The 26,208-nt window shown below is 43.9% G+C and overlaps 1 protein-coding gene across 1 annotated transcript in view; it reads right to left on the bottom strand.

Annotated features, from left to right (window-relative positions):
* The window catches only part of LOC121572058 (inactive phospholipase C-like protein 2), a 44,230-nt gene extending 20,317 nt beyond the window's left edge, over nt 1–23,913 (bottom strand). Inside the window, exons 1-6 of the mRNA XM_041883933.2 lie at nt 23,321–23,913; nt 5,335–5,436; nt 4,893–5,042; nt 4,376–4,536; nt 3,295–3,958; nt 1,524–2,747 (exon numbers count right to left, since the gene is read on the bottom strand). Of these exons, the coding sequence (XP_041739867.2) occupies nt 1,524–2,747; nt 3,295–3,958; nt 4,376–4,536; nt 4,893–5,042; nt 5,335–5,436; nt 23,321–23,518 (2,499 nt within the window). The 5' untranslated portion in view covers nt 23,519–23,913. The remainder of the gene's footprint in view (nt 1–1,523; nt 2,748–3,294; nt 3,959–4,375; nt 4,537–4,892; nt 5,043–5,334; nt 5,437–23,320) is intronic.
* Between the last annotated feature and the right edge of the window lie 2,295 nt (nt 23,914–26,208).

Below are 26,208 nucleotides of genomic sequence, written 5' to 3'. Positions count from 1 at the left end.
AATAACTGAAACAATACCATTCAACCATTAAAGTAAGTGTACTGAATAACTGAAACAATACCATTCAACCATTAAAGTAAGTGTATTGAATAACTGAAACAATACCATTCAACCACTAAGATAAGTGTACTGAATAACTGAAACAATACCATTCAACCACTAAAATAAGTGTACTGAATAACTGAAACAATACCATTCAACCATTAAGATAAGTGTACTGAATAACTGAAACAATACCATTCAACCACTAAGATAAGTGTATTGAATAACTGAAACAATACCATTCAACCACTAAAATAAGTGTACTGAATAACTGAAACAATACCATTCAACCACTAAGATAAGTGTACTGAATAACTGAAACAATACCATTCAACCACTAAGATAAGTGTACTGAATAACTGAAACAATACCATTCAACCATTAAGATAAGTGTACTGAATAACTGAAACAATACCATTCAACCATTAAAGTAAGTGTATTGAATAACTGAAACAATACCATTCAACCATTAAAGTAAGTGTACTGAATAACTGAAACAATACCATTCAACCACTAAGATAAGTGTACTGAATAACTGAAACAATACCATTCAACCATTAAGATAAGTGTACTGAATAACTGAAACAATACCATTCAACCACTAAGATAAGTGTACTGAATAACTGAAACAATACCATTCAACCACTAAGATAAGTGTACTGAATAACTGAAACAATACCATTCAACCATTAAAGTAAGTGTATTGAATAACTGAAACAATACCATTCAACCACTAAAATAAGTGTACTGAATAACTGAAACAATACCATTCAACCACTAAGATAAGTGTACTGAATAACTGAAACAATACCATTCAACCACTAAAATAAGTGTACTGAATAACTGAAACAATACCATTCAACCATTAAGATAAGTGTACTGAATAACTGAAACAATACCATTCAACCACTAAGATAAGTGTACTGAATAACTGAAACAATACCATTCAACCATTAAGATAAGTGTACTGAATAACTGAAACAATACCATTCAACCACTAAAATAAGTGTACTGAATAACTGAAACAATACCATTCAACCATTAAAGTAAGTGTATTGAATAACTGAAACAATACAATTCAACCACTAAAATAAGTGTACTGAATAACTGAAACAATACCATTCAACCACTAAAATAAGTGTACTGAATAACTGAAACAATACCCTTCAACCACTAAGATAAGTGTACTGAATAACTGAAACAATACCATTCAACCATTAAGATAAGTGTACTGAATAACTGAAACAATACCATTTAACAATTGAGAAGTGTACTGAATAACTGAAACAATACCATTCAACCATTAAGAGAAGTGTACTGAATAACTGAAACAATACCATTCAACCATTAAGAGAAGTGTACTGAATAACTTAAACAATACCATTCAACCATTAAGGAGCCAACAAGCCAGGAAGTGATTAGGAGCCTCTATTACACAGATATAAATAAACACCACTGTTGTCTATCTACTACCCACTCACCTTAACATGGAGCAGCTGAGGGGACACACCCGGCACAGAGTCTCTCGTATCGGCGCTGAAATACGACACTTCCTGTCGCATGATGGCGGGTCGCAGCACGTACCCACTATTCCCGTTCTGGCGGAACCAGGCGATGTTAAGGTCCATCATCAATCCAGGCGTCTGGTAGTTCAAAGCCACAATCTGGCAACCGCACTTCCACAGGTCCTGTGGGTTCATGTTGCTGGAGTCGATGCGCATGGCGCTGGGGTAGACCCGCGACAGGAAGCGCTTGTTGTAGTTGACAAAGTCTCCCGGCCGCTCGCTGGCGCAGCGCACAGCCAGGGTCTCGTTGAACGAGCAGAGCTCCCAGGGTTTCTGGGTAGAGAACGACGTCTGGAAGTCTGTGAAGCGTACCGACTTGCACAGAGTCACCAAGTCAGAGAGCTCCTTTAGGAGCTGGAACCGTTTAGGGGTAGGAGGAGGGGTCAGAGTTTTCATGCTACTAGTACCACCACCCCCACCACCTTTCTGCCCTTCCTCCCCCCCTCCTTCTCCTCCTCCTCCACTGTTACCAGCCTTCATTCTCTGGCACATCTCCGCCCCCTCATCTTCGTCAGACACGTCCCCCTCAGCCCCCCCGCACCCCTCCTCCAACTTCTGCCCCTTCAGCAGGATCTTGCCCCTCAGGGCATTGGGCGAGGGCAGGTACCCCTCCCCTTCCCTGAGGGGCTCTGTGTACAACCTCTCCCCCAGTATCCTCCTCAGGTGCTGGAGCATGACTCTCTGCTGGCAGGGGGAGCAGTGGTTCTCCACGCACAGGATCAGTGGATACTCCGAAGCCTCAAACGCAAAACGCCCGATCACATCCAGGACACAGTGGAACACGACGGGCGAGGTGAGGGTGTGACCGGTATAAACCACGGGTTCATCGTCAGGGCCATCCCAGACGTCCACCTCCACACATCTGCAGCCCATCTTTAAAGCTCGGATGTAGCCGGTGATGCCAGTGGGCCCCCTGAACTGGTCCTCGATGAGGTAGGTGTTGTGGGAGGAGTTGATGTAGTAGTGGGATAAGGGCTGGCTCATGTCCTGGCACACCTGGCTGTGCTCCGGTTCAAACATGTGGCACTCCAGGGAGGTGAGATATCTGGTGAAACCGTCCAATGAGAGGCAGCCTTGGCGACGGCCCTCCTCCGACGGTTCGTGGGATTGGATGAGCTCCAGACTGGTGTCTTCTGTCACCTAGACACAGAGGGGAGAGGAGAACAGAGAAATGAGCATCTCTTGAAGTGACATCGTTCTATGTATTTCTAATCGATCAAATAAAACCCGACCAAACAACTGTCTATTGGAGGGACACTTTATTTCTTATCAGCTAGACAGAGCTAAGAGGGACTATAGAGGAGGAAAAGAGAGAGAGACAAAGGGAGAGAAAACCCATGAAACAGTTCTACTGGTAGAACAGAAAACCCATGAAACAATTATACTGGTAGAACAGAAAACCCATGAAACAGCTCTACTGGTAGAACAGAAAACCCATGAAACAGCTCTACTGGTAGAACAGAAAACCCATGAAACAGCTCTACTGGTAGAACAGAAAACCCATGAAACAATTATACTGGTAGAACAGAAAACCCATGAAACAGCTCTACTGGTAGAACAGAAAACCCATGAAACAGCTCTACTGGTAGAACAGAAAACCCATGAAACAATTATACTGGTAGAACAGAAAACCCATGAAACAGTTCTACTGGTAGAACAGAAAAGTGGTCCTCTTCCCAATCCTTACCTGAGCCACGCCCTGCTCAACCTCCAGGAACCTCATCAGATCCTTGGTATCCAGGAACTCCTTGTTGCTAGAGAACTGCACCAGAAGGAAGTAGATCTCCGGTCGGGTGCAAAGGTCGTGGAAGACCTCAATGAACTCCTCCTTGGTGACCCTGTCCTGTATTCCTCCTCTTCTGTTGTCTGTGTTTGCTCCAGTCCCAGCTCCAGACTCTTCCCCATTCCTTTCCTCAGCTCCGGCCCCAGCTGGAACCCTGTCCCCGTCCCCATCGCCAGCTCCGGCCCCAGCTGGAACCCTGTCCCCGTCCCCATCGCCAGCTCCTGAGCCAATCCCAGCTACAGCTACAATTGAAGCGCCAACCTTTGCTTCAGCTCCAGCCACAGTCCCAACATCAGTTCCAACTGCAGTTGTCCCCGCCACATTCGTCCTCTCCTTGAGCCGATGGAGCTCCTTAAACCTGTGTTCCACTTTCCCACTCCTCACCCCAGGGTTAACACTCCTGATCAGTCCTACAGCCGATCGCAAACTGATCCCCTCCTCCTCTCCTCCACCCTGTCCATCTGACACAACCATAGAGGAGAATGTCTCTGCTAGCCAGGCGAGACGAAGGCTGTCCTCACTGCTGGCCATCATGTCCATGGCATGCTTCCCATACAGAATTAGATACCTAGGATGAGACAGAGAAGGATTGCACAGAGATTATGTCATAATTGAAAGATACCAGGGTAGGAAACACAATGAGAGTCATCTGTTCCAGTTGTTTTCATTCACTTCCATTTGGGTTCCAGTCCAGATCTTGACATCCTTTTGGTATGACACCACTGGGCCATGGAGAGTTGTCTAAACTAAAGCACAACCAGATCTGGTAACCCGGCAAGATATTGTGGACATGTATCCAACTTCCAGATCTGGTAACCCGGCAAGATATTGTGGACATGTATCCAACTTCCAGATCTGGCAACCCGGCAAGATATTGTTGACATGTTTCCAAATCCCAGATCTGGCAACCCGGCAATACATTGTGGACATGTTTCCTAAATTCATATCTGGCAACCCGGCAAGACATTGTGGACATGTATCCTACCTCAGGCCAGTGACCCAGACGTTGGCCACCTCTGCAGAGTAAGCCACCAGGTCCAGAGCTTCATAGGTCTCTCCGTAGATGACAGAGAAGGCACAGTCCTCAGAGATCTGGTCATAGACGCCGTTGGTCCTAAAGGTCTCTGTGTTGCGGCCGGTGCGGACCTAGAATGACACAAAGAAGGATCCAATCAATTGAGACCAGGAAGTACAGAACAGTACACATGGGAGTCAACTGTTCCTATTGTTTCACTCCGTTCCATTCACTGACTGAAAGTTATTTGGCTCCAAGACAGCGCTGAAGAATAGTCAATTCCTGATGAGTGCAAACTCCATTTAAATGTATTGCAGATCATCTAATTAAATTGCTCTGTTTTTTTGCAGGAAACCAGACGTCATTGCATTTATCAGGAGTTAAGTCTATAAAAGGTTCATAACATCCCATCTCCACTTTGTTCTCCTTGTAGGTGTGTACCTACCTCCCTGATGGAGGGGAGGGCGATGCGTGCGTAGCTACTTACCTCTCTGATGGAGGGGACGGCAATACAGGCCTTGTCTGACTCCTTCTTGGAGGGCTCCCATCGCAGGGCCTGCAGACCTGACTCCAGCAAGTAGTAGCGTTGGTAGACCCGGGAGTTGGAGCGCACCTTCCGAAACTCAGTACCCTCCATCTGGAGACAGACAGCAATCAATCATGCACACACCTTGATCCTATTCACTAGTAAGAAAATGGGCCGAAAACGGGGAGGGACTACCTGCACTTGGCCAATAAGAAACTATTGTTTTTCGTTTTGCTACGGTGTGCACTAACAAATACACCCCAGTTATATTTCAGTCACTTATATAAAAACAAACCAACAAACACTGCCACTTCAGAAATGTATAACTAGAGTGTAACTAGTGTAGTAACTAGTGTAGTAACTAGTGTAGTAACTAGTGTGTGTAACGGGTGATGTTCCCCACCATAGCGCTGATGCAGTCTGCAGCGCTGCTGATCTTCCTCTCAGAGAGACTGCTGCTGAAGGAGACTGTCTTCTTCCTCTCACGACCAGCACGAGACCCATCCTACAGAGAAAAGGAGGGAGGGACGGAGGGAGGGGTGGAGGGAGATAGAGAGAGGGAGGGGGAGAGGATGTGTGGGGAATCGATAAGAGGAAATTGGGAAAGTGGAGAGATAGAGAGAGTGGAGCAGAGGGCGAGGGAGAGAGATATATTTATTAATACAGATTAACCTACACTCCAACCTAGCACAGCACAGGCTCACTTCACTTAGTTGTCGTTGGTGTTCTTTCTGATATAATGTGTCAGAGTGCCTTTCACCTTCACCAATAACCCATTAATCAAACACTGATGGGTTTTGAAAATTCTAATTCTGTTCCCCCTTGATGACTTTGGCCTCCGAATCATCTGAGTTCTATCACTGTTCCGTTCTATCGACCAATCAAAAGGGCAGGTTGAGAGACAGAGCGAGAGAGATATTAAAGGGAAGGATGAGAACATTGGTTGGGGGTGGGTTTATTCAATTACGGATATATCTAGCTCTAGATTGAAAAAAAACAGTCAAAGGCAATCTGTGGCAGCATCGGCGCTGGAGTCTGACAGAATGATGGAGAACCAGGGAAGAACAGAGGGGTCACTGTCACGTTCTGTAATCCAATCACGTTAACACACATTAAAAAGGTGCCTCTGACACTGCCAATGAAGACCTTGGCGATCTTATCATTCAGCCTAGCCGATACACAAGAATAGGTTTAACACTGGAAAACATTCAACTTAAATCTGAGTAATGTAGAATCAACTTAGAATCAATGTAGAACCAATGTAGAATCAAAACCCACACAAACACCCATAGAGAATTGCACCAAACAAATAGGTGGGCCCCATGTAGCTCAGTTGGTAGAGCATGGCGCTTGCAACGCCAGGGTTGTGGGTTCGATTCCCACGGGGGGCCAGTATGAAAAGAAAATGTATGCACTCACTAACTGTAAGTCGCTCTGGATAAGAGCGTCTGCTAAATGACTAAAATGTTAAATGTGTAGGACCTGTGCAATCATCACTGTATGTAATTCTATGGGCCCTTCTATCTCCTTCATCTGCGTCAACCTTTAGATAAAAGGACATGCTAAATTACTATGTCATATCGTTAAGGTTGACTGCAGGGGGGAGGGAGGGAGGGAGGGGGAGAGAGGGGGGGGGTATGTACACATGAGTGTGATCACACAGAGAGGGGAAAATGAGTTTGGAGAACGCCGAAGGGCAGCAGTGTTTTATCTGAGGAGTATGAATGAACGTGTGAACGTGTGCCAACAGTAAAGCATCCTGAGACCATTCATGTGTGGGGTTGCTTCTCAGCCAAGGGAGTGGGCTCAATCACAATTTTGCCTAAGAACACAGCCATGAATAAAGAATGGTACCACCACATCATCCGAGAGCAACTTCTCCCAACCATCCAAGAACAGTTTGGTGACGAACAATGCCTTTTCCAGCATGATGGAGCACCTTGCCATAAGGCAAAAGTGATAACTAAGTGGCTTGGGGAACAAAACATTGAAATGTTGGGTCCATGACCAGGAAACTCCCCAGACCTTAATCCCATTGAGAACGTGGTCAATCCTCAAGAGGCGGGTGGACAAACAAAAACCCACAAATTCTGACAAACTCCAAGCATTGATTATGCAAGAATGGGTTGCCATCAGTTAGGATGTGACAGCATGCCAGGGCGGATTCCAGAGGTCTTGAAAAAGAAGGGTCAACACTGCAAATATTGACTCTTTGCATAAACTTAATGTAATTGTCAATAAAAGCCTTTGACACTTATGGAATGCTTGTAATTATACTTCAGTATACCATAGTAACATCTGACAAATATATCTAAAAACACTGAAGCAGCAAACTTTGTGAAGACCAATACTTGTGTCATTCTCAAAACTTTTGAACACGACTGTACACACAACCTCATTAAACGTATCAATACACACACCACACACACTCATCTCTGACATCAATATAGACCCTGAACAAATTACCTTGAAAAGAGAGTATCTGGTCACACACAAACGCACTCATTCAGTTGTACACAAGTGACCAATGTGCACCTGTACGCAAGCTTATAAAGACAACCATGGTGAGAAACACACACTCACACACACACACACACTGTGTACACTGTCTTCTAAAGTTTTTGCCAAAGAGCCAGGTAACCTTTTATGGTCTGTAACCTCTGCTTGAATGATATAATTAGCCACACTACCTTAAACTGAGTGTAGGTGTGTGTGTGTTCGTGTTCGTGTGTGTGTGTCTGAGTGTGTGTGTGGGTGGGTGAATGCTTCGGTGGGAGAAAGAGAGAGAAAGAAAGAAAGAAACAAACAAAAGCTTTGTCCTGAACAGTTCTCTCCTTGTCGCCAGTGTTTCTCATAGATTTGAGACATATGGTGAAAACCTCCCATCGCCACTCTGAAGCCTTCAAAACAGGAAGCAGTTAGAAGCTGTGGTCAGTCACAAAGCTACTTCCTGTGGTGGGCTGGGGCATCACAGGAAGTACTGAACTGAAGAGCCAAGAAGAAGAAGAGAAGACATGAGACAAGGACTACGTCCCAAATGGCACCCTATTCCCTACGTAGTGCACTACTTTTGACCAGGGCCCATAGTAGGGGACAAACAAGACTGTAGACTGTTGTCAACTGCCGCATTGAAAACACAGAGTTGTGTTCTCTGAAGTGAAGTTGTTGGGAACCCTTGTGAATGTTTTTTATCACAAATGTATGCATCTACACTATATATACAAAAGTATGTGAACACCCCTTCAAATTAGTGGATTTGGCCATTTCAGCCACACCCGTTGCTGACAGGTGTATAAAATCGAGCACACAGCCATGCAATCTCCATACACAAACATTGACAGTAGAATGACCTTACTGAAGAGCTCAGTGACTTTCGACGTGGCACTGTCATAGGATTCCACCTTTCCATCAAGTAAGTTCATCAAATTTCTGCCCTGCTAGAGCTGCCCCAGTCAACTGTAAGTGCTGTATTTGTGAAGTGGAAACATCTAGGAGCAACAACGGCTCAGCCGCGAAGTGGTAGGCCACACAAGCTCACAGAACGGGACCGCCGAGTGCTGAAGCGCATAAAAATCCTCTGTCCTAGGTGGCAACACTCACTACAGAGTTCCAAACTTCCTCTGGAAACAATGTTAGCACAATAACTGTTCATCGGGAGCTTCATGAAATGGGCTTCCATGGCCTAGCAGCCGAACACAAGCCTAAGATCACCATGCGCAATGCCAAGCTTCGTCTGGAGTGGTGTAAAGCTCACCGCCATTGGACTCTGGAGCAGTGGAAACACGTATTCTGGAGTGATGAATCACGCTTCACCATCTGGCAGTCCAACGGACGAATCTGGGTTTGGCGGATGCCAGGAGAATGCTACCTGCCCAATGCATAGTGCCAACTGTAAAGTTTGGTGGAGGAGGAATAATGGTCTGGGGCTGTTTTTCATGGTTCGGGCTAGGCCCCTCAGTTCCAGTGAAGGGAAATCTTAACACTACAGCATACAATTACATTCTAGACGATTCTGTGCTTCCAACTTTGTGGCAACAGTTTGGGGAAGACCCTTTCCTGTTTCAGCATGACAATGCCCCCATGCAAAGAGAGGTCCATATAGAAATGGTTTGTCGAGATCGGTGTGGAAGAACTTCGGTTGATTTGGGACGCCGACTTCGAGACAGCTCTAATCGCCAAACATCAGTGCCCGATCTCACTAACGCTCTTGTGGCTGAATGGAAATAAGTCGCTGCAGCAATGTTCCAACATCTAGTGGAAAGCCTTCCCTGAAGAGTGGAGGCTGTTATAGCAGCAAAGGGGGGACCAACTCCATATTAATGCCCGTGATTTTGGAATGAGATGTTTATCGAGCAGGTGTCCACATACTTTTGGTTATGTAGTGTATATCAGGGGTGCGCTAACCCTTCGGCTTGAGGGCCACATCAGATTTCGAAATTCAACGGAGGGCCGCACATATTAATAATAATAATAATAATAATATGCCATTTAGCAGACGCTTTTATCCAAAGCGACTTACAGTCATGTGCGCATACATTTTTACGTATATTGTTTTTTGACCCATTTGTTTGTCAAAATCTCTTTGCGGGCCAGAAAACAGGGGCCGAAATTTGAAAATATATTAGGTCCATTATAATTTCTACATACTTTCTATTTAGTTTTAGACGTTCAAGTGTGGCCTGGTGTGTTTTTTAACCCGAAATAATCCCCCAAAAAAAAAAAAAAAAAGAACTTTGCTCAATGTGCTTCTGCATTGAACAGACAGGAGAGATTAATTTTACAGGATTATACGGGTGAATGAACAGATGAAGAGAGAGGGAGAGAGAAAGATGGAGAACAAGAGAAGGAAACGGTAGATAGGCCTTGATACGCAGAGAGAGGTTGAGGTTCTGAGGGGAAGTATGAGGAATAAACAGGGAGTATAGCTAAAATGAAAGGTTAATCTGTGATAGATAGAGGGAGAGAGGTATGTCGAAAGAGTGCGAGGAGCGAAATAGATGTGGGTGGATGGAGGTCGGAACAGAGAATCCTGTGTGTGCTAAATAAATACAAGCCTTTCCTGGAATGCATTAATAACCAAAGCTTTGGCACACAGATAGACCACAGACCCTTTATCAACCATTCTCTAACCTCTGACCTAATTCCAGAAGATAAAGCTGTGTGTGAAAGTGTGTGAGGGTGTGCTCCTGTGTGCGCTTGTGCTTGTGTGTGCATGCAGCAGGTAGTCTCTAGTCTATCTATGCTGTCACTTACCAACTTCATATGCAAACATGGTGTTCAAATCATGGCCTCTGAACATGAGTGTGTAATCAACACCCACCCAGAATGAGCATAATTACAGAACTCCAGTCAGCAGAATTAGAATGTTTTCAGAATACTGTAAAATCTCAGGATATAAAATGTACGTGAAAATAAATAAATAATGGCAATAGGAAAAATAACTCACGATCTACAGCAATCCTTTAAGTGGACCACAGAAAATATGAAATCCTTAGGATGCTTAATAAGTGACAAAGAAACAACAAATATAAAGATAACTTTATCCCATTACTCAAAAACATGAAAGCAGATCAAATGAAATGGAACAATCCTCCCATAAATTTTACAGGTTGAATAAACCTCTTCAGAATGGCATGGCTCCCAACAGTATACTCGGTCAAAACATACTTTATATAGGCAAATAAAACTCCGAATAAATAAGAAAGTTTTTACATCTTCCTAAGTCTGAGGGTGGTTTTAACCTCCCAGACATGGAATTGTATCAACTTGCCACCCAAGGCTTTTACTTGCGACATATTGTTAAATGCGCTAAAGTGGAACAATGGGTACATATTGAATATGTGCATGCTCATCCCCAGAATCTTTTCACGTGTCTATTTTCAAAACGATAAAGCTAAGAACATTAACAACTTCATAGTTAAGAACACTATAAACAACATGGAAGAAAATTAAACAGATTCTACAAGAACCAATATCACTCCCTAAAAACACACCCCTATGGAACAATCCTTGGACAGCTTTTCAGAATTCACCATTTGTCAATATTTAAAGATTGACAAAATGTGAGCTACAGAGAGAAACAAACCAGTGCAATTTGAATCCATGTGGCATAAAGTGTTACAAGCTGGAGATATCCAAAAGATGAGAAATGAGAAGGGATGTTATTGTGAGACGGACAAGATGGGTATGAATACAGTGGGAGCATGTGGGTCTGAGCAAGTATGATGTCATTAATGTTTGTTGAAATGCATGTACGTCCAAGTATGATGTCATTAATGTTTGTTGAAATGCATGTATGTCCAAGTATGATGTCATTAATGTTTGTTGAAATGCATGTACGTCCAAGTATGATGTCATTAATGTTTGTTGAAATGCATGTACGTCCAAGTATGATGTCATTAATGTTTGGTGAAATGCATGTACGTCCAAGTATGATGTCATTAATGTTTGTTGAAATGCATGTACGTCCAAGTATGATGTCATTAATGTTTGTTGAAATGCATGTACGTCCAAGTATGATGTTATTATTTATATTATTTATATTATATTATTTATGATGTCATTAATGTTTGTTGAAATGCATGTACGTCCAAGTATGATGTCATTAATGTTTGTTGAAATGCATGTACGTCCAAGTATGATGTCATTAATGTTTGTTGAAATGCATGTACGTCCAAGTTTATGTTTTTGTCTTTATTAGTATTATTTCCTTCTATGCTGAAGGTTGGTCAGTCCCAGCCAACATCATGTCTAGTTTAGTGGCGCTATGTTTGTGGAATGTTAAGTTGTCTTTGTATATTGTCAAAAAAAAAGAAATATTATAAAAAATATATATATATAAAGAATTAGTATGTAGGTTATTAGTGGGAGGACTACTAATTAAGAGTGAGGATAAAGAGACACACAGTAGGTACCAGTAGGCATAAACACACGGCTATCTGGGATCTCTGTGCTCAAAACACTAACAAACCCATCACACAAAACATGGAATACATGTTCTGGACAGGGAGGCTTAGAATTAAAGTGGTATATGTAGGCCTAACTATGATCGTATTTGTCCCACTTCCTCACCTGTGTGTGTGTGTGTGTACATACGACATTCATGCACTTCTGTGTGTGTGTGTGTGTGTGTGTGTGTGTGTGTGTGTGTGCGTGCGTACATGATACAGTATGGGAAAGGAAGTCACCGTTACAACTTGGAGGAGAAACAGGAAGTGTGAAGTGGTTGTGTCATTCCCTCATCAACAACATGATTCAACACACCATTTACTTCACAACACCCACAACAATCCACAACCAGCAGATGGACTCAGTCAAATCAAAACCACCAACTAAGAGCTTAACAGAAGTATCTCTCCTCAAGTCAAAACAACCCACTAAGAGCTTACCAGAAGTATCTCTCCTCAAGTCAAAACCACCAACTAAGAGCTTACCAGAAGTATCTCTCCTTAAGTCAAAACCACCAACTAAGAGCTTACTAGAAGTATCGCTCCTCATGTCAAAACCCCCAACTAAGAGCTTACTAGAAGTATCTCTCCTCAAGTCAAATCCACCAACTAAGAGCTTACCAGAAGTATCTCTCCTCAAGTCAAATCCACCAACTGAGAGCTTACCAGAAGTATCTCTCCTCAAGTCAAAACCACCAACTAAGAGCTTACCAGAAGTATCTCTCCTTAAGTCAAAACCACCAACTAAGAGCTTACTAGAAGTATCGCTCCTCATGTCAAAACCCCCAACTAAGAGCTTACTAGAAGTATCTCTCCTCAAGTCAAATCCACCAACTAAGAGCTTACCAGAAGTATCTCTCCTCAAGTCAAATCCACCAACTGAGAGCTTACTAGAAGTATCTCTCCTCAAGTCAAATCCACCAACTAAGAGCTTACTAGAAGTATCTCTCCTCAAGTCAAATCCACCAACTAAGAGCTTACCAGAAGTATCTCTCCTCAAGTCAAATCCACCAACTAAGAGCTTACCAGAAGTATCTCTCCTCAAGTCAAATCCACCAACTGAGAGCTTACCAGAAGTATCTCTCCTTCTCTACAAGTCTGATGTTCCAGATGAGATGCAGGTTTGAGGATGATTCTCAGGTAAAAGGCGGACATGATAAAGGTCATTCAGACAGCGTGAATATTTGTTTGGTTGTTTGAACAGATTATTTGTTTAAAATGTAGGATGCCTCAGTGGAGCCTTGGTGAGTTGAGGTGTGATGAATCTGGTGATTGTTATTACACACACAGATACGCACACACACACTTATGCACACATACACTACCAGTAAAAAGTTAGGACACATCTACTCATTCAAGGGTTTTTCATTATTTTTACATTGTGGAATAATAGTGAAGACATCAAAACCATGAAATAACACATATGGAATCATGTAGTAACGAAAAAAGTGTTAAACAAATCAAAATATATTTTATATTTGAGATTCTTCAAATAGCCTTGATGACAGCTTTGCAGACTCTTGGCATTCTCTCAACCAGCTTCATGAGGTAGTCACCTGGAATGCATTTAAATTAACAGGTGTGCCTTGTTAAAAGTTAATTTGTGGAATTTCTTTCCTTCTTAATGCGTTTGAGCCAATCAGTTGTGTTGTGACAAGGTAGGGGGGTATACAGAAGATAGCCCTATTTGGTAAAAGACCAAGTCCATATTATGGCAAGAACAGCTCAAATAAGCAAAGAGAAACGATAGTCCATCATTACTTTAAGACATGAAGGTCAGTCAATATGGAACATTTCAAGAACTTTGAAAGTTTCTTCAAGTGCAGTCGCAAAAACGATCAAGCGCTATGATGAAACTGGCTCTCATGAGGACCACCACAGGAATGGAAGACCCAGAGTTACCTCTGCTGCAGAGGATAAGTTCATTAGAGTTACCAGCCTCAGAAATTGCAGCCCAAATAAATGCTTCACAGAGTTCAAGTAACAGACATCTCAACATCAACTGTTCAGAGGGGACTGTGTGAATCAGGCCTTCCTGGTCAAATTGCTGCAAAGAAACCACTACTAAAGGACACAAATAATAAGAAGAGACCTGCTTGGGCCAAAAAACACGAGCAATGGACATTAGACCGGTGGAAATGTGTTATTTGGTATGGAGTCCAAATTGGAGATTTTTGGTTCCAACCGCCGAGTCTTTGTGAGACGCGGTGTGGGTGAACGGATGATCTCTGCATGTGTAGTTCCCACCGTAAAGCATGGAGGAGGAGGTGTGATGGTGTGGGGGTGCTTTGATGGTGACAATGGCAGTGATTTATTTAGAATTGCTTGTGCATGTGGGAACTCCTTCAAGACTGTTGGAAAAGCATTGCAGGTGAAGCTGGTTGAGAGAATCTCAAATATAAAATATATTTTGATTTGTTTAACACTTTTTTGGTTACTACATGATTCCATGTGTGTTATTTCTTAGTTTGGATGTCTTCACTATTATTCTTCAATGAAAAACCCTTGAATGAGTAGGTGTGTCCGAACATTTGACTGGTACCGTATGAAAAGTCCTCACCTAACCTCAGCACTCCTCCATAGCAACAGTAGGATTACCATCAGTATTTATGTTCTCCTGCAGTGGGCAAGTGTATGTATGAATGTGTGTGTGTGTGTGTGTGTGTGTTGCCTTCAGAAAGTATTCATAGTACCTCTTGACTTATTCCACATTTTGTTGTGTTACAGCTTGAATTCAACATTGATTAAATACATGTTTTTATAAATGTTGGCAAATGTATTGAAAATTGAATACAGAAATATCTCATTTACATAAGTATTCACACCCCTGACTCAATACATGTTAGAATCACCTTTGGCAGCGATTACAGCTGTGAGTCTTTCTTGGTAAGTCTCTAAGAGCTTTGTACACCTGGATTGTAGAATATTTGCACATTATTATTTTTCAAGTTCTTCAAGCTCTGTCAAGTTGGTTGTTGATCATTGCTAGACAGCCATTCTCAAGTCTTGCCATAGATTTTCAAGCCAATTTAAGTCAAAACTGTAACTAGGCCACTCAGGAACATTCAATGTCGTCTTGGTAAGCAACTCCAATGTATATTTGGCAATGTGTTTTAGGTTATTGTCCTGCTGAAAGGTGAATTTGTCTCCCAGTATCTGTTGGAAAGCAGACTGAACCAGGTTTTCCTCTAGGATTTTGCCTGTGCTTAGCTCTATTCCTTTTCTTTTTATCCTAAAAAACTCCCTAGTCCTTGCCGATTACAAGCATACCCATAAAATGATGCAGCCAGCACCATGCTTGAAAATATTAAGAGTGGTACTCAGTGATGTGTTGTGTTGGATTTGCCTCAAACATAACGCAAGTTCATTTCTTTGCCAAATTTGTTGCAGTTTTACTTTAGTGCCTTATTGCAAACAGGATATATGTTTTGGAATAGTTTTATTCTGTACAGGCTTCCTTCTTTTCACTCAATAATTTAGGTTAGAATTGTGGAGTAACTACAATGTTGTTGATCCATCCTCCGTTTTCTCCTATCACAGCCAATAAACTCTAACTGTTTTAAAGTCACCATTGGCCTCACAGTGAAATCCCTGAGTAGTTTCCTTTCTCTCCGGCAACTGAGTTAGGAAAGACGCCTGTATCTTTGTAGTGACTGAGTGTATTGATACGCCATTCAAAGTGTAATTAACTTCATCATGCTCAAAAGGGATATTCAATGTCTGTTTATTTTTGTTTTTTTTACCCATCTACCAATAGGTGCTATTCTTTGGGAGGCATTGGAAAACCACCCCTGGTCTTTGTGGTTGAATTCACTGCTCAACTGAGGGACCTTACAGATAATTGTATGTGTAGGGAACAGAGATGAGGTAGTCATTCAAAAATCATGTTAAACACTATTATAGCACACAGAATGAGTCCATGCAACTTATTATGTGACTTGTTAAGCACATTTTTACTCCTGAACATATTTAAGCTTGTCATAACAAAAGGGGTTGAAAACGTATTGACTCAAGACATTTCAGCTTTTCATTTTTAATTCATTTGTAAACATTTTTAAAAACATAATTCCACTTTTACATTATAGGGTATCGTGTGTAGGCCAGTGACATAAATCTCAATTTAATCAATTTTAAATTCAGACTGTAACACAACAAAATGTGTAAAAAGTCCAGGGGTGTGAATACTTTCTGAAGGCACTGTATGTATGTATGTATGTATGTGTGTGTGTAGAGAACAGGATTAGCTGTGTGATTCAGAAAACATAATTTGTTCCATCACAACCACTGAAGGAAAAAGATAGATTTAAAGTTGTTGGTTTGCTGTGGTTACTTGCTCTAAAACAGCCTGAAGCAATCAGAAGTGGTCTAAAGTAGGCCAAAGCAGGCTAAAGTGGGTCAAAGATGTCAATCAATAACCCGAGTAGCAGGTCGGAGGAGCTACAATTCAAACCATATCCTTCCCCAGCTGTCTGCCAACCCCCAAGGCTAAGACTGTTCTCTCAGTCAGAAAACACATTGGAATAACACACACTCCACCATAACCATATATTGTACTACAAACACAGACCAGATTTGTTACATCATCCAAACAGTTGAAGATATCCTACCATACCAAAGTTCCAAACTCACTACACCTGACCACCCCCACTGCCCCTCCATGGGTACTTTGGTGTGCGTGACTGACAGCAAAACAGGAAGCACAGACGACACTTTGTGTTTGTGATTCCTACAGGTAGATGACAGAGTTTTTCTGTCTTATCGTTATCTCAATCAACATGAACTTCAGTCACAGAGACAGGGTACTACTCAGAGACAGGGTACCACGCAGAGACAGGGTACTACTCAGAGACAGGGTACTACTCAGAGACAGGGTACCACGCAGAGACAGGGTACCACGCAGAGACAGGGTACCACGCAGAGACAGGGTACTACTCAGAGACAGGGTACTACTCAGAGACAGGGTACCACGCAGAGACAGGGTACTACGCAGAGACAGGGTACCACGCAGAGACAGGGTACCACGCAGAGACAGGGTACCACGCAGAGACAGATTACCACTCAGAGACAGGGTACCACGCAGAGACAGGGTACCACGCAGAGACAGGGTACCACTCAGAGACAGGGTACCACGCAGAGACAGGGTACCACGCAGAGACAGGGTACCACGCAGAGACAGAGTACTTTGGGACAGAGGTTGATATGGACACAGAAACATTTAAGCAGCATTTTACATAAATCACGATACCACCACCTCTACCAACTCTATCAGCTCTATAAATATTGTACCCAATCAACTGAACATCTGAATCAGGCACAGAATCACACAGCCACGATTCAGATACAATCAGTACGTCAACATTTGATTGTGAGACCAAAATGTCTATAAAGTCCAACTTTTGGATCAGGCTTCTAGCACTCAAATGAATTATTCCAATGCCATTGCTACGGGAATTCATATCAGATGGAGTATCCAAGGTAGCACCTGAAGCTGCACTGAATGAGCAATAAACCATTTTCGAGCTATTGACAGAGCTCAATTTTATGGGGACAAGATTACTACTAACAATAGCTCTCTGCATGTAAGTAGTATTCGCAATACGGTGATTGGACAATAATCTAGGAATTGCAGAAAGGTTGTTAGCTGAAGTTTGTTCCATATTTGCAATTGAGGGACTAATTAATGAAACTGGGAGAGGAGCATTGAACATAGTCTGATAGGGGAGCGTACAATCCCAAAAGTCAACCCCCGAAAATACACAACGTCAGGTATCAAAGGCTCTACATGAGGCAAGAGTAAGAGACATGTTGGTGGAGAGGATGCTGGAGCCATACCTGTTAAGATGTAAATTGTCCCGAAGAAATAGACCTGGTCGGTCTGTAAAAGCTGCAAAGTTATCCACAAAAGGAATTCCCATCGTGCAGCAGTATCCCTTAAGCCAGGTGTGTAATTGGCGTATACGACTAAAAACCATATCCGTGGGGATGGAAAAGGACCGGAAACAACACACTGCTTCCCAGATTCCAGCAGCATATTTATCAATGTTTTAAAATCGTCTCTCAATTTCTCTGACTGCTGGAGTTTAATGTCATTTGACCCAACATGGACAATGACAGTTGAAGCGGCGGAGTGCTTGCTAATAAGTAGCGGTAGCATGGAATTTAGGTCAGGGATCCTAGTGCCAGGGTAGCAGAAAGTCTCAGCTTTCCGGATTGAAACGTTTCGGACCATGGATGAACCCACCACGAGAACGGAAGGACTACAGATGGGTTTATTGGGTAAATGACGGGGCCTCTCCCGGGTGATCTGCCTCCTAGCAGGTTGAGGGGGGCTAGCAGCTGAGACTGACGACCGAGCGGTAGGCAAGGAGCGCAGATGAGTGTGCTTGGGCACTTCCACCTGAGAGTGAGATGGCAGCAGTAGAGATGTAGCGGAGGGACCCTGCGGAGCAGAAGTGGTGGAACAGACCGGGCTTTTCGGTTTAGCTCCTAGCCTGGGCCATGGCTCATTTAAGGGAACCGAATGGAGTTTCTCCGTTACAGGCTCCCCAGAAGTGGAGGTGCCGAGCCAGGGGCAGGTGACGTCGTCGATTTTGGAGGTGGTTTGTACAACCATGGAGTCCAGGAGTTCTTCGTCCTCCTTGATCTGGCGCAAGACAGATACTCTCCCCTCCAGCTCAGCGACTCTCTGGCTCAGGTACTGGCAGGTGGTACATCCAGGGGTGAGCGAAGCCATGAGAGACATCCATCTTAACAGGAGTCTGGGACACAAACTTGCGGTCCCAGCCGTAAAGGCTGACCGCGTCGCGGAATCAGTAGCAATGCAAACTTTAGCTATGATTTAAAAACGATTTCATAAAAACAACAAACCGAGTGTAGGCAGTACACGGTTCTGTTGCGCGCTCTGATGACGTCAGTTGCGTGATGACGTGTACTAGAAAGAGACAGGGTACCACTCAGAGACATGGTACCACTCAGAGACAGGGTACCACGCAGAGACATGGTACCACTCAGAGACAGGGTACCACGCAGAGACAGGGTACCACGCAGAGACAGGGTACCACGCAGAGACAGGGTACCACGCAGAGACAGGGTACTACTCAGAGACAGGGTACCACGCAGAGACAGGGTACCACGCAGAGACAGGGTACCACGCAGAGACAGGGTACCACGCAGAGACAGGGTACCACGCAGAGACAGGGTACCACGCAGAGACAGGGTACCACGCAGAGACAGGGTACTAGACAGAGACAGGGTACTATGCAGAGACAGGTTGACAAAGACAGGGTATTACTCAGAAACAGGGTACTAGACAGACACAGAGTACTAGACAGAGACAGGGTACTAGACAGAGACAGGGTACTAGACAGAGACAGGGTACTAGACAGAGACAGGGTACCACTCAGAGACAGGGTACTAGACAGAGACAGGGTACTAGAAAGAGACAGGGTACTAGACAGAGATAGGGTACTAGAAAGAGACAGGGTACCACACAGAGACAGGGTACCACGCAGAGACAGGGTACCACGCAGAGACAGGGTACTAGACAGAGACAGGGTACTAGACAGAGACAGGGTACTAGACAGAGACAGGGTGCTATTCAGAGACAGGGTACTAGAAAGAGACAGGGTACTAGACAGAGACAGGGTACTAGACAGAGACAGGGTACCAATCAGAGACAGGGTACCACGCAGAGACAGGGTACCACGCAGAGACAGGGTACTACGCAGAGACAGGGTACTAGACAGAGACAGGGTACTAGACAGAGACAGGGTACTACGCAGAGACAGGGTGACAAAGACAGGGTACCACGCAGAGACAGGGTACCACGCAGAGACAGGGTACCACGCAGAGACAGGGTACCACGCAGAGACAGGGTACCACGCAGAGACAGGGTACCACGCAGAGACAAGGTACTAGGCAGAGACAGGGTACTAGACAGAGACAGGGTACTAGACAGAGACAGGGTACTATGCAGATACAGGGTACTAGAAAGAGACAGGGTACTAGAAAGAGACAGGGTACTAGAAAGAGACAGGGTACCAATCAGAGACAGGGTACCACGCAGAGACAGGGTACTAGACAGAAACAGGGTACTAGACAGAGACAGGTTACTACGCAGAGACAGGGTGACAAAGACAGGGTACTACTCAGAAACAGGGTACTATGCAGAGACAGGGTACCACGCAGAGACAGGGTACTACGCAGAGACAGGGTACTAGACAGAGACAGGGTACTAGACAGAGACAGGGTACCACGCAGAGACAGGGTACTACGCAGAGACAGGGTACTACGCAGAGACAGGGTACTAGACAGAGACAGGGTACTAGACAGAGACAGGGTACTAGACAGAGACAGGGTACTACTCAGAGACAGGGTACTAGACAGAGACAGGGTACTAGAAAGAGACAGGGTACTACTCAGACAGGGTAGCAATCAGAGACAGGGTAGCAATCAGAGACAGGGTACCACTCAGAGGGCACAAGAGCACCCTTACATACCTACCCACCCTGCACGTACACAAGACAAGAAGAGAGAATTGAACAGGCCTCTGTCCCAAAGTAGTTAACTCTGTAGGGAATAGGGTACCATTTGGGATGCTGCCAGGGGTGAAATTAGGACAGGAGGCCAAGGATGGAGAGAGGAATAGGGGGGTAAGAGGAGGACAGGAGGGAAGAGGAGTAGATGAAAGAGAAGAAGAGCAATAGGGGGGAAAGACTGAAAAAATAGGTGAGGTGATATTTTTGTTCTAAGCCTATCCCAAACCTTAACCCTTACCTTAACTATTCGGAGTTAATGACTAACCTTAAGAATTCTGAGTTAATGACTAACCTTAAGAATTCGGAGTTAATGCCTAACCTTAACCTTGGAACAATAAAGAGAGGTAAACAAACACTTTGAAATTTGATGTTTGAAAAACATGGATGCACATCTAATTCTGACGTGAGACTGTGAGAGCTTGTCGCTCTACCCACACGCTCACACACACTCACACAGACAGACTTTCACACTCTTCACCATACACTGCTGCTACTCTGTTTATTATCTATCCTGATTGCCTAGTCACTTTCACCCCTACCTACAAGTACATATTACCTCAAATTCCTCGTACCCCTGCACATTGACTCGGTACCAGTACTCCTTGCATATGGTCTCGTTATTTTATTGTGTTACTTTTTCCTTTATAATTTTTTTAATAATGTTTCTTACTTTTTAACTCTGTGTTGTTGGGAAAGGGCTTGTAAGTAAGCATTTCACGGTAAAGTCTATACCTGTTGTATTCAGCGCATGTGACAAATCAAATTGTATTTGATTTTAATTATTGAGATGAACCATACAGGTTGTTTTCACGCAGGCAGCAGGGGCGTGCAAAGAGAAATGGGCAGGGGAATAAGATGAGCAACTAGGGTGCTAGCTAGTGCATGATAGTCAACTGACTACTTGTGGTAAGCTTAATGTGTTAGACTTCAGTGTGTAGGCTATGTGGCTCACGTTAGTTGGTAGAGCATTGCACTTGCAAAGGCAGGATTGTGGGTTCGATTCCCACTGGAGCCACTCATATAAAAATGTTTGCATGCACTACTGTAAGTGGCTTTGGATAAAAGTGCCTGCGAAATATATATATATATATATGTCTATGTTGCTTTGCGTTCAGTTGTGTCGTGCTGTGTCGTGCTCTGCTGCCCTTTGAAGATGCACAGTGTGTGTGTTGCAAGTTAGACGTGTGCTGTAGCTATCACCACCACCACATCAAACAAACGCAGCAGCAGATAGCAGAGCTGGCTCCACACCCTGCCGCGTACGTCGAGCAGCACCGCCCTCGCAGAAGTCATTTAACGCCACTTACAGCCCAGCATGGGACAGAGCTGGTTATTTTAGACGCCACAACTTTCCTGAAGCATGACAGAAAGGTAAACACATTTGTGTTTCTGACAATCCTTTACTGGCAACGCAGAAACAAATAAGGTCAAGGGGTAGAAAGAGAAAAAGGGAGAGAGGAAGGAAGTTAGAGAGAGAGTGAAAAAGAGAGTGACAGCAACAAAACATGATGAGAGAAAAAGTTAGACAGAGGAGAGAGAGAGAGAGAGTCATCACTATATCTAACTGTTTGTGACTCAAAGCAACATTGCAACATCAACTGTGAGGAAATTGGCCAACCTCCTGCCCTGCCAAGCGCTGAGAGCGAATCAGACCGGCACAGAGCCAACGCTGACAACAAGTAATTCCTCTGTAGGGAGCAGCATCATACAAAACTGGCAACGCAAAAGATCAATATAAGATCAACTGTTCGGACAAGTCTTGCTGTGATCACAGATCAAGCAATGATTTCAACACATACTCGAGTCCTTCTCACCAGTTGTCAGATCAAAAGATTGCCTTGGGGAAGTGAAAATGAAGGACTTATTTCAAAGTTTAAAACAGGGATGAAGTCTGTCTAAAGTAGAAGAATAAAGAGGGAGGCGCTGGGTCAAGGGTCAGGTGGGTCATTCCATCCAGCCCAGTCCAAAGATCTAGGAATCAATCTCTGTCTTTCTGTCTTGACGAGGAAGGCAACGCAAAGCTAGTTTAGTAGTAGGCGTAGAGATAGGCATTAAAACCACTGCCAAATAGTAGCCTATTTATTTCAAGCATTTATTGCATTCATTGCAAGCAGCTGGAGCTCAAGTATCTGGGGTGCATCACAATAGTCTAAAGTGGCTTCCTCTCCTTGTATCCTTCCCTTTATCTGCATTGATCTGACATGATAGGTGAAAGCAATCATCTGTCCAGGTCTTTCCAATCATTGTGGTCTAAAGAGAGGAGACAGGGAGAAGAAGTGAAGGAGAGGAGAAGGAGAAGGAATAGACAGGGAGAAGGAGAGGAGAGGGAGAAGGAGAAGACAGGGAGAAGGAGAGGAGAAGGAGAAGGAATAGACAGGGAGAAGGAGAGGAGAGGGAGAATGAGAAGACATGGAGAAGGAGAGGAGAAGGAATAGACAGGGAGAAGGAGAGGAGAGGGAGAAGGAGAAGACATGGAGAAGGAGAGGAGACAGGGCGGAGAGGAGACAGGGAGAAGGAGAGGAGAAGGAGAAGGAATAGACAGGAAGAAGGAGAGGAGAGGGAGAAGGAGAGGAGACAGGGCGGTGAGGAGACACAGAGAAGGAGAAGGAATAGACAGGGAGAAGGAGAGGAGAGGGAGAAGGAGGAGACAGGGAGAAGGAGAGGAGACAGGGAAGAGAGGAGACAGGGAGGAAGGAGAGGAGACAGGGAGAAGGAGAGGAGACAGGGAGAAGGAGAGGAGACAGGGAGGAGGAGAGGAGACAGGGAGAAGGAGAGGAGACAGGGAGAGGAGAGGAAACGGATAGGAGCCAGGAAGAAAGAGATGAGACAGTGTGTGTGTTCTTGAACAGTTACAGATCAATTTAGTATGGTCAGTTCGGTGTATTTAATACCCCCCAACCTTTACCTTGATAATACTGCTCCGCCTAGGGATTCCTTTGGCGTTTGTAGTTTCTCCCGCTCCCTGTTTGTCAGTCATTGGGGATCCGGGACCAGTCTCGGTTTGGACAGCAGTCACGGTGTCTGACATCCCGCAGCCTCCGTTGGACAGCAAATCCGCTCGATGAGTCTCGAGGCTCATCCCATTGCTCCGCGAGGGTTTCATCCCAGCAACCGGTGGGCGCGCACCCTACGGGTCTTTAAGTCCGCTACAAATGTGGATTTTCGTTCACCGTAGCTGTGTGTATGCCTTGATTGGTGATCGCCTCGCTACGTGAAATAACTGACAATCATACGATCCTTCAGCGCGCCAAAGCGACTCCGGGCTTTAACAGACAGCCACACATCCTGTGTTCTCTTGCAAAGTAGACTACCCAAAAGATATCCTCTACAAATCTTGCTTCTCCGTCGGTAGACATTGCTTTACACGAGAATGGGAATGCCACTGATACAAATCATTTGCAGCATCACCGGCGACTCACCAGAATGAAAAGTCAAAAAGAGATTTTTGTTACAGTGAACCGGATGGCACACCTCAAGTGCCCTGCGCAGTTGTAACCACTCCTGACAGCGCAATTGTCATCTTCATAATAGGGAAGTGAAGGCAACGGGCTTCAGGGGGTCATGCCTAGATGGTATACAGTTTTTGTCAAATTGCCGTCAAAGGTTTTGTGCATTTTAGCAAACCTTAACCTAATTCTCCTAACCTGCTACGAAAAGTCACGTTTGACAAAAACTGTATTCCTTCTAGACATAATTGCTTCAGGGGCTTGACTTGTCAGTTCTCACTGTATTCTGAAGCCACCTAACCTTCGTAGCCTAGGCATATATATTCTATACTACTACAGTAGACGAGCAGCATGTTTCCAGCTGGTCGAATTACTTCACTGTCTGCGCGAGTGTTACACATTGGGCACCTACCTATTGATTACTTTTCATACAACAGCATAGTACAGATGCAATATTGGCTACGTTTCCATAAACACGCCCACCTCTTCTTGACTTTTAAGTGTGAACCGTGGTGGTCCCCACATGGCATTAAACAGCTATTCATTTTTGTCCTCTCTAGTGGACATCAGTTATTGGTCCGTGTCTCTGAGGCCATACAAACCACTGTGTTAAGTCCTGTTGTCCCTTTGAGAACATTTACATTTACATTTTACATTTTAGTCATTTAGCAGACGCTCTTATCCAGAGCGACTTACAGTTAGTGATTACATATTTTTTTTATACTGGCCCCCCGTGGGAATCGAACCCACAACCCTGGCGTTGCAAACGCCATGCTCTATCAACTGAGCTACATCCCCGCCGGCCATTCCCTCCCCTACCCTAGACGACGCTGGGCCAATTGTGCGCCGCCCATGAGTCTCCCGGTCGCGGCCGGCTGCGACAGAGCCTGGATTCGAACCAGGATCTCTAGTGGCACAGTTAGCACTGCGATGCAGTGCCTTAGACCACTGCGCCACTCAGAAGACATTCTGGGCTTTCCAATATCACATGTGTGGGGGTGTGACCTTGACAACTTTACCTTCCTGGTTCTTAAAAAAATGTCTGCCTACAAAATTAGCACATTTTATGGAAATGTTAAAAGAAGTGTGTGCAATTACTTTCGTTTTTTTTTTTATATTCAAATTGTTTCTAGTATATGAATATCTCAGGAATAGTTAAGTGGGTTGTCAGGACTGTGTAATAATTTTTTCACATTAAATAAGAGCTAAATAAGAGCTTATCAAGAAATGTCCTCTGGAGTGGACACCCAGATGCCTCAACTATGTTTTTCACCTTCTGTACCCATTGACTGTAATGTACTTTTTTATATATATATTTACATCCTAATGACCACTACAGAGGACAATTTTGCACATACAATAAAATTATTGTTGGGAGCTCTGATAGAGACTCAATACTATGAAATGCAAGGGGGCACCCTATCGGTAAGCCATGTCTGTCCTGCATCTCACCATAGATAGAACAATGAGCCAGATATTTCACCGGATGTATAAATGTGAAGCATCCGGTTGGATTTTGGCCGAGATTCTGCTAATTTTTTAATCGATGAAACATTTCATATAAATAATATAATATGCCATTTAGCAGACGCTTTTATCCAAAGCGACTTACAGTCATGCGTGCATACATTTTTTTAGTGTATGGGTGGTCCCGGGGATCGAACCCACTATCTTGGCGTTACAAGCGCCGTGCTCTACCAGCTGAGCTACAGAGGACCACAATCATACGATTCTATTTCCAAAACTAAAATCTGTAACAAACAGAGTGGACTGCGTTTTGTAGACTTTACCCTTTGCCAAAGTTTCTAATAAAATTGCTTTGTTTACGAGTGCAAGTGCGAATTGAGCTATTGCACCGGGGCATTTAACAGAGTTGGCGTTCCCCCTGACGGAAATATGCAAATAATTGCTAGAACGCGCAAATAGGATCTCACTAGCTCGTGCTTGGCTCTGCCCACTTTCTTCCTTCATCTGCCCACTATGATTAATTTGCTCCCATTGGAAACGCCAGGCTATGGGCTATCTTGGGCTAGTTGTACAAATCTTTCATTTCACTCTCTCTCCCTGTACATCTGAGCAATATCATATGACCTGACTCAGATTCACCCGATTAGCTAAATGTCATCAAAGGAATGGATTTTATTACTGTACTTTATGCCATACTGTGGTTATTTAGTTATTTGTTGTAATGTAGCTGCTGCTGAATGTCTACATTCGTGAACAATCCTTTCACACATTTTAAAAAGCTAGCTACATTCTCGATCTTTGTGAAACATCTTATATTCACCATCTTCAAAATGTTGTACCATTTGAAAAACTAGAGGCTTGATATCAGACGTCTTTATTT

This window comes from Coregonus clupeaformis, chromosome 8 (assembly GCF_020615455.1).
Source record: "Coregonus clupeaformis isolate EN_2021a chromosome 8, ASM2061545v1, whole genome shotgun sequence".
NCBI classification, from domain to species: domain Eukaryota; kingdom Metazoa; phylum Chordata; class Actinopteri; order Salmoniformes; family Salmonidae; genus Coregonus; species Coregonus clupeaformis.
Note: the sequence above shows the minus strand (reverse complement) of the source record. Positions and strands in the feature narration are given on the sequence as shown.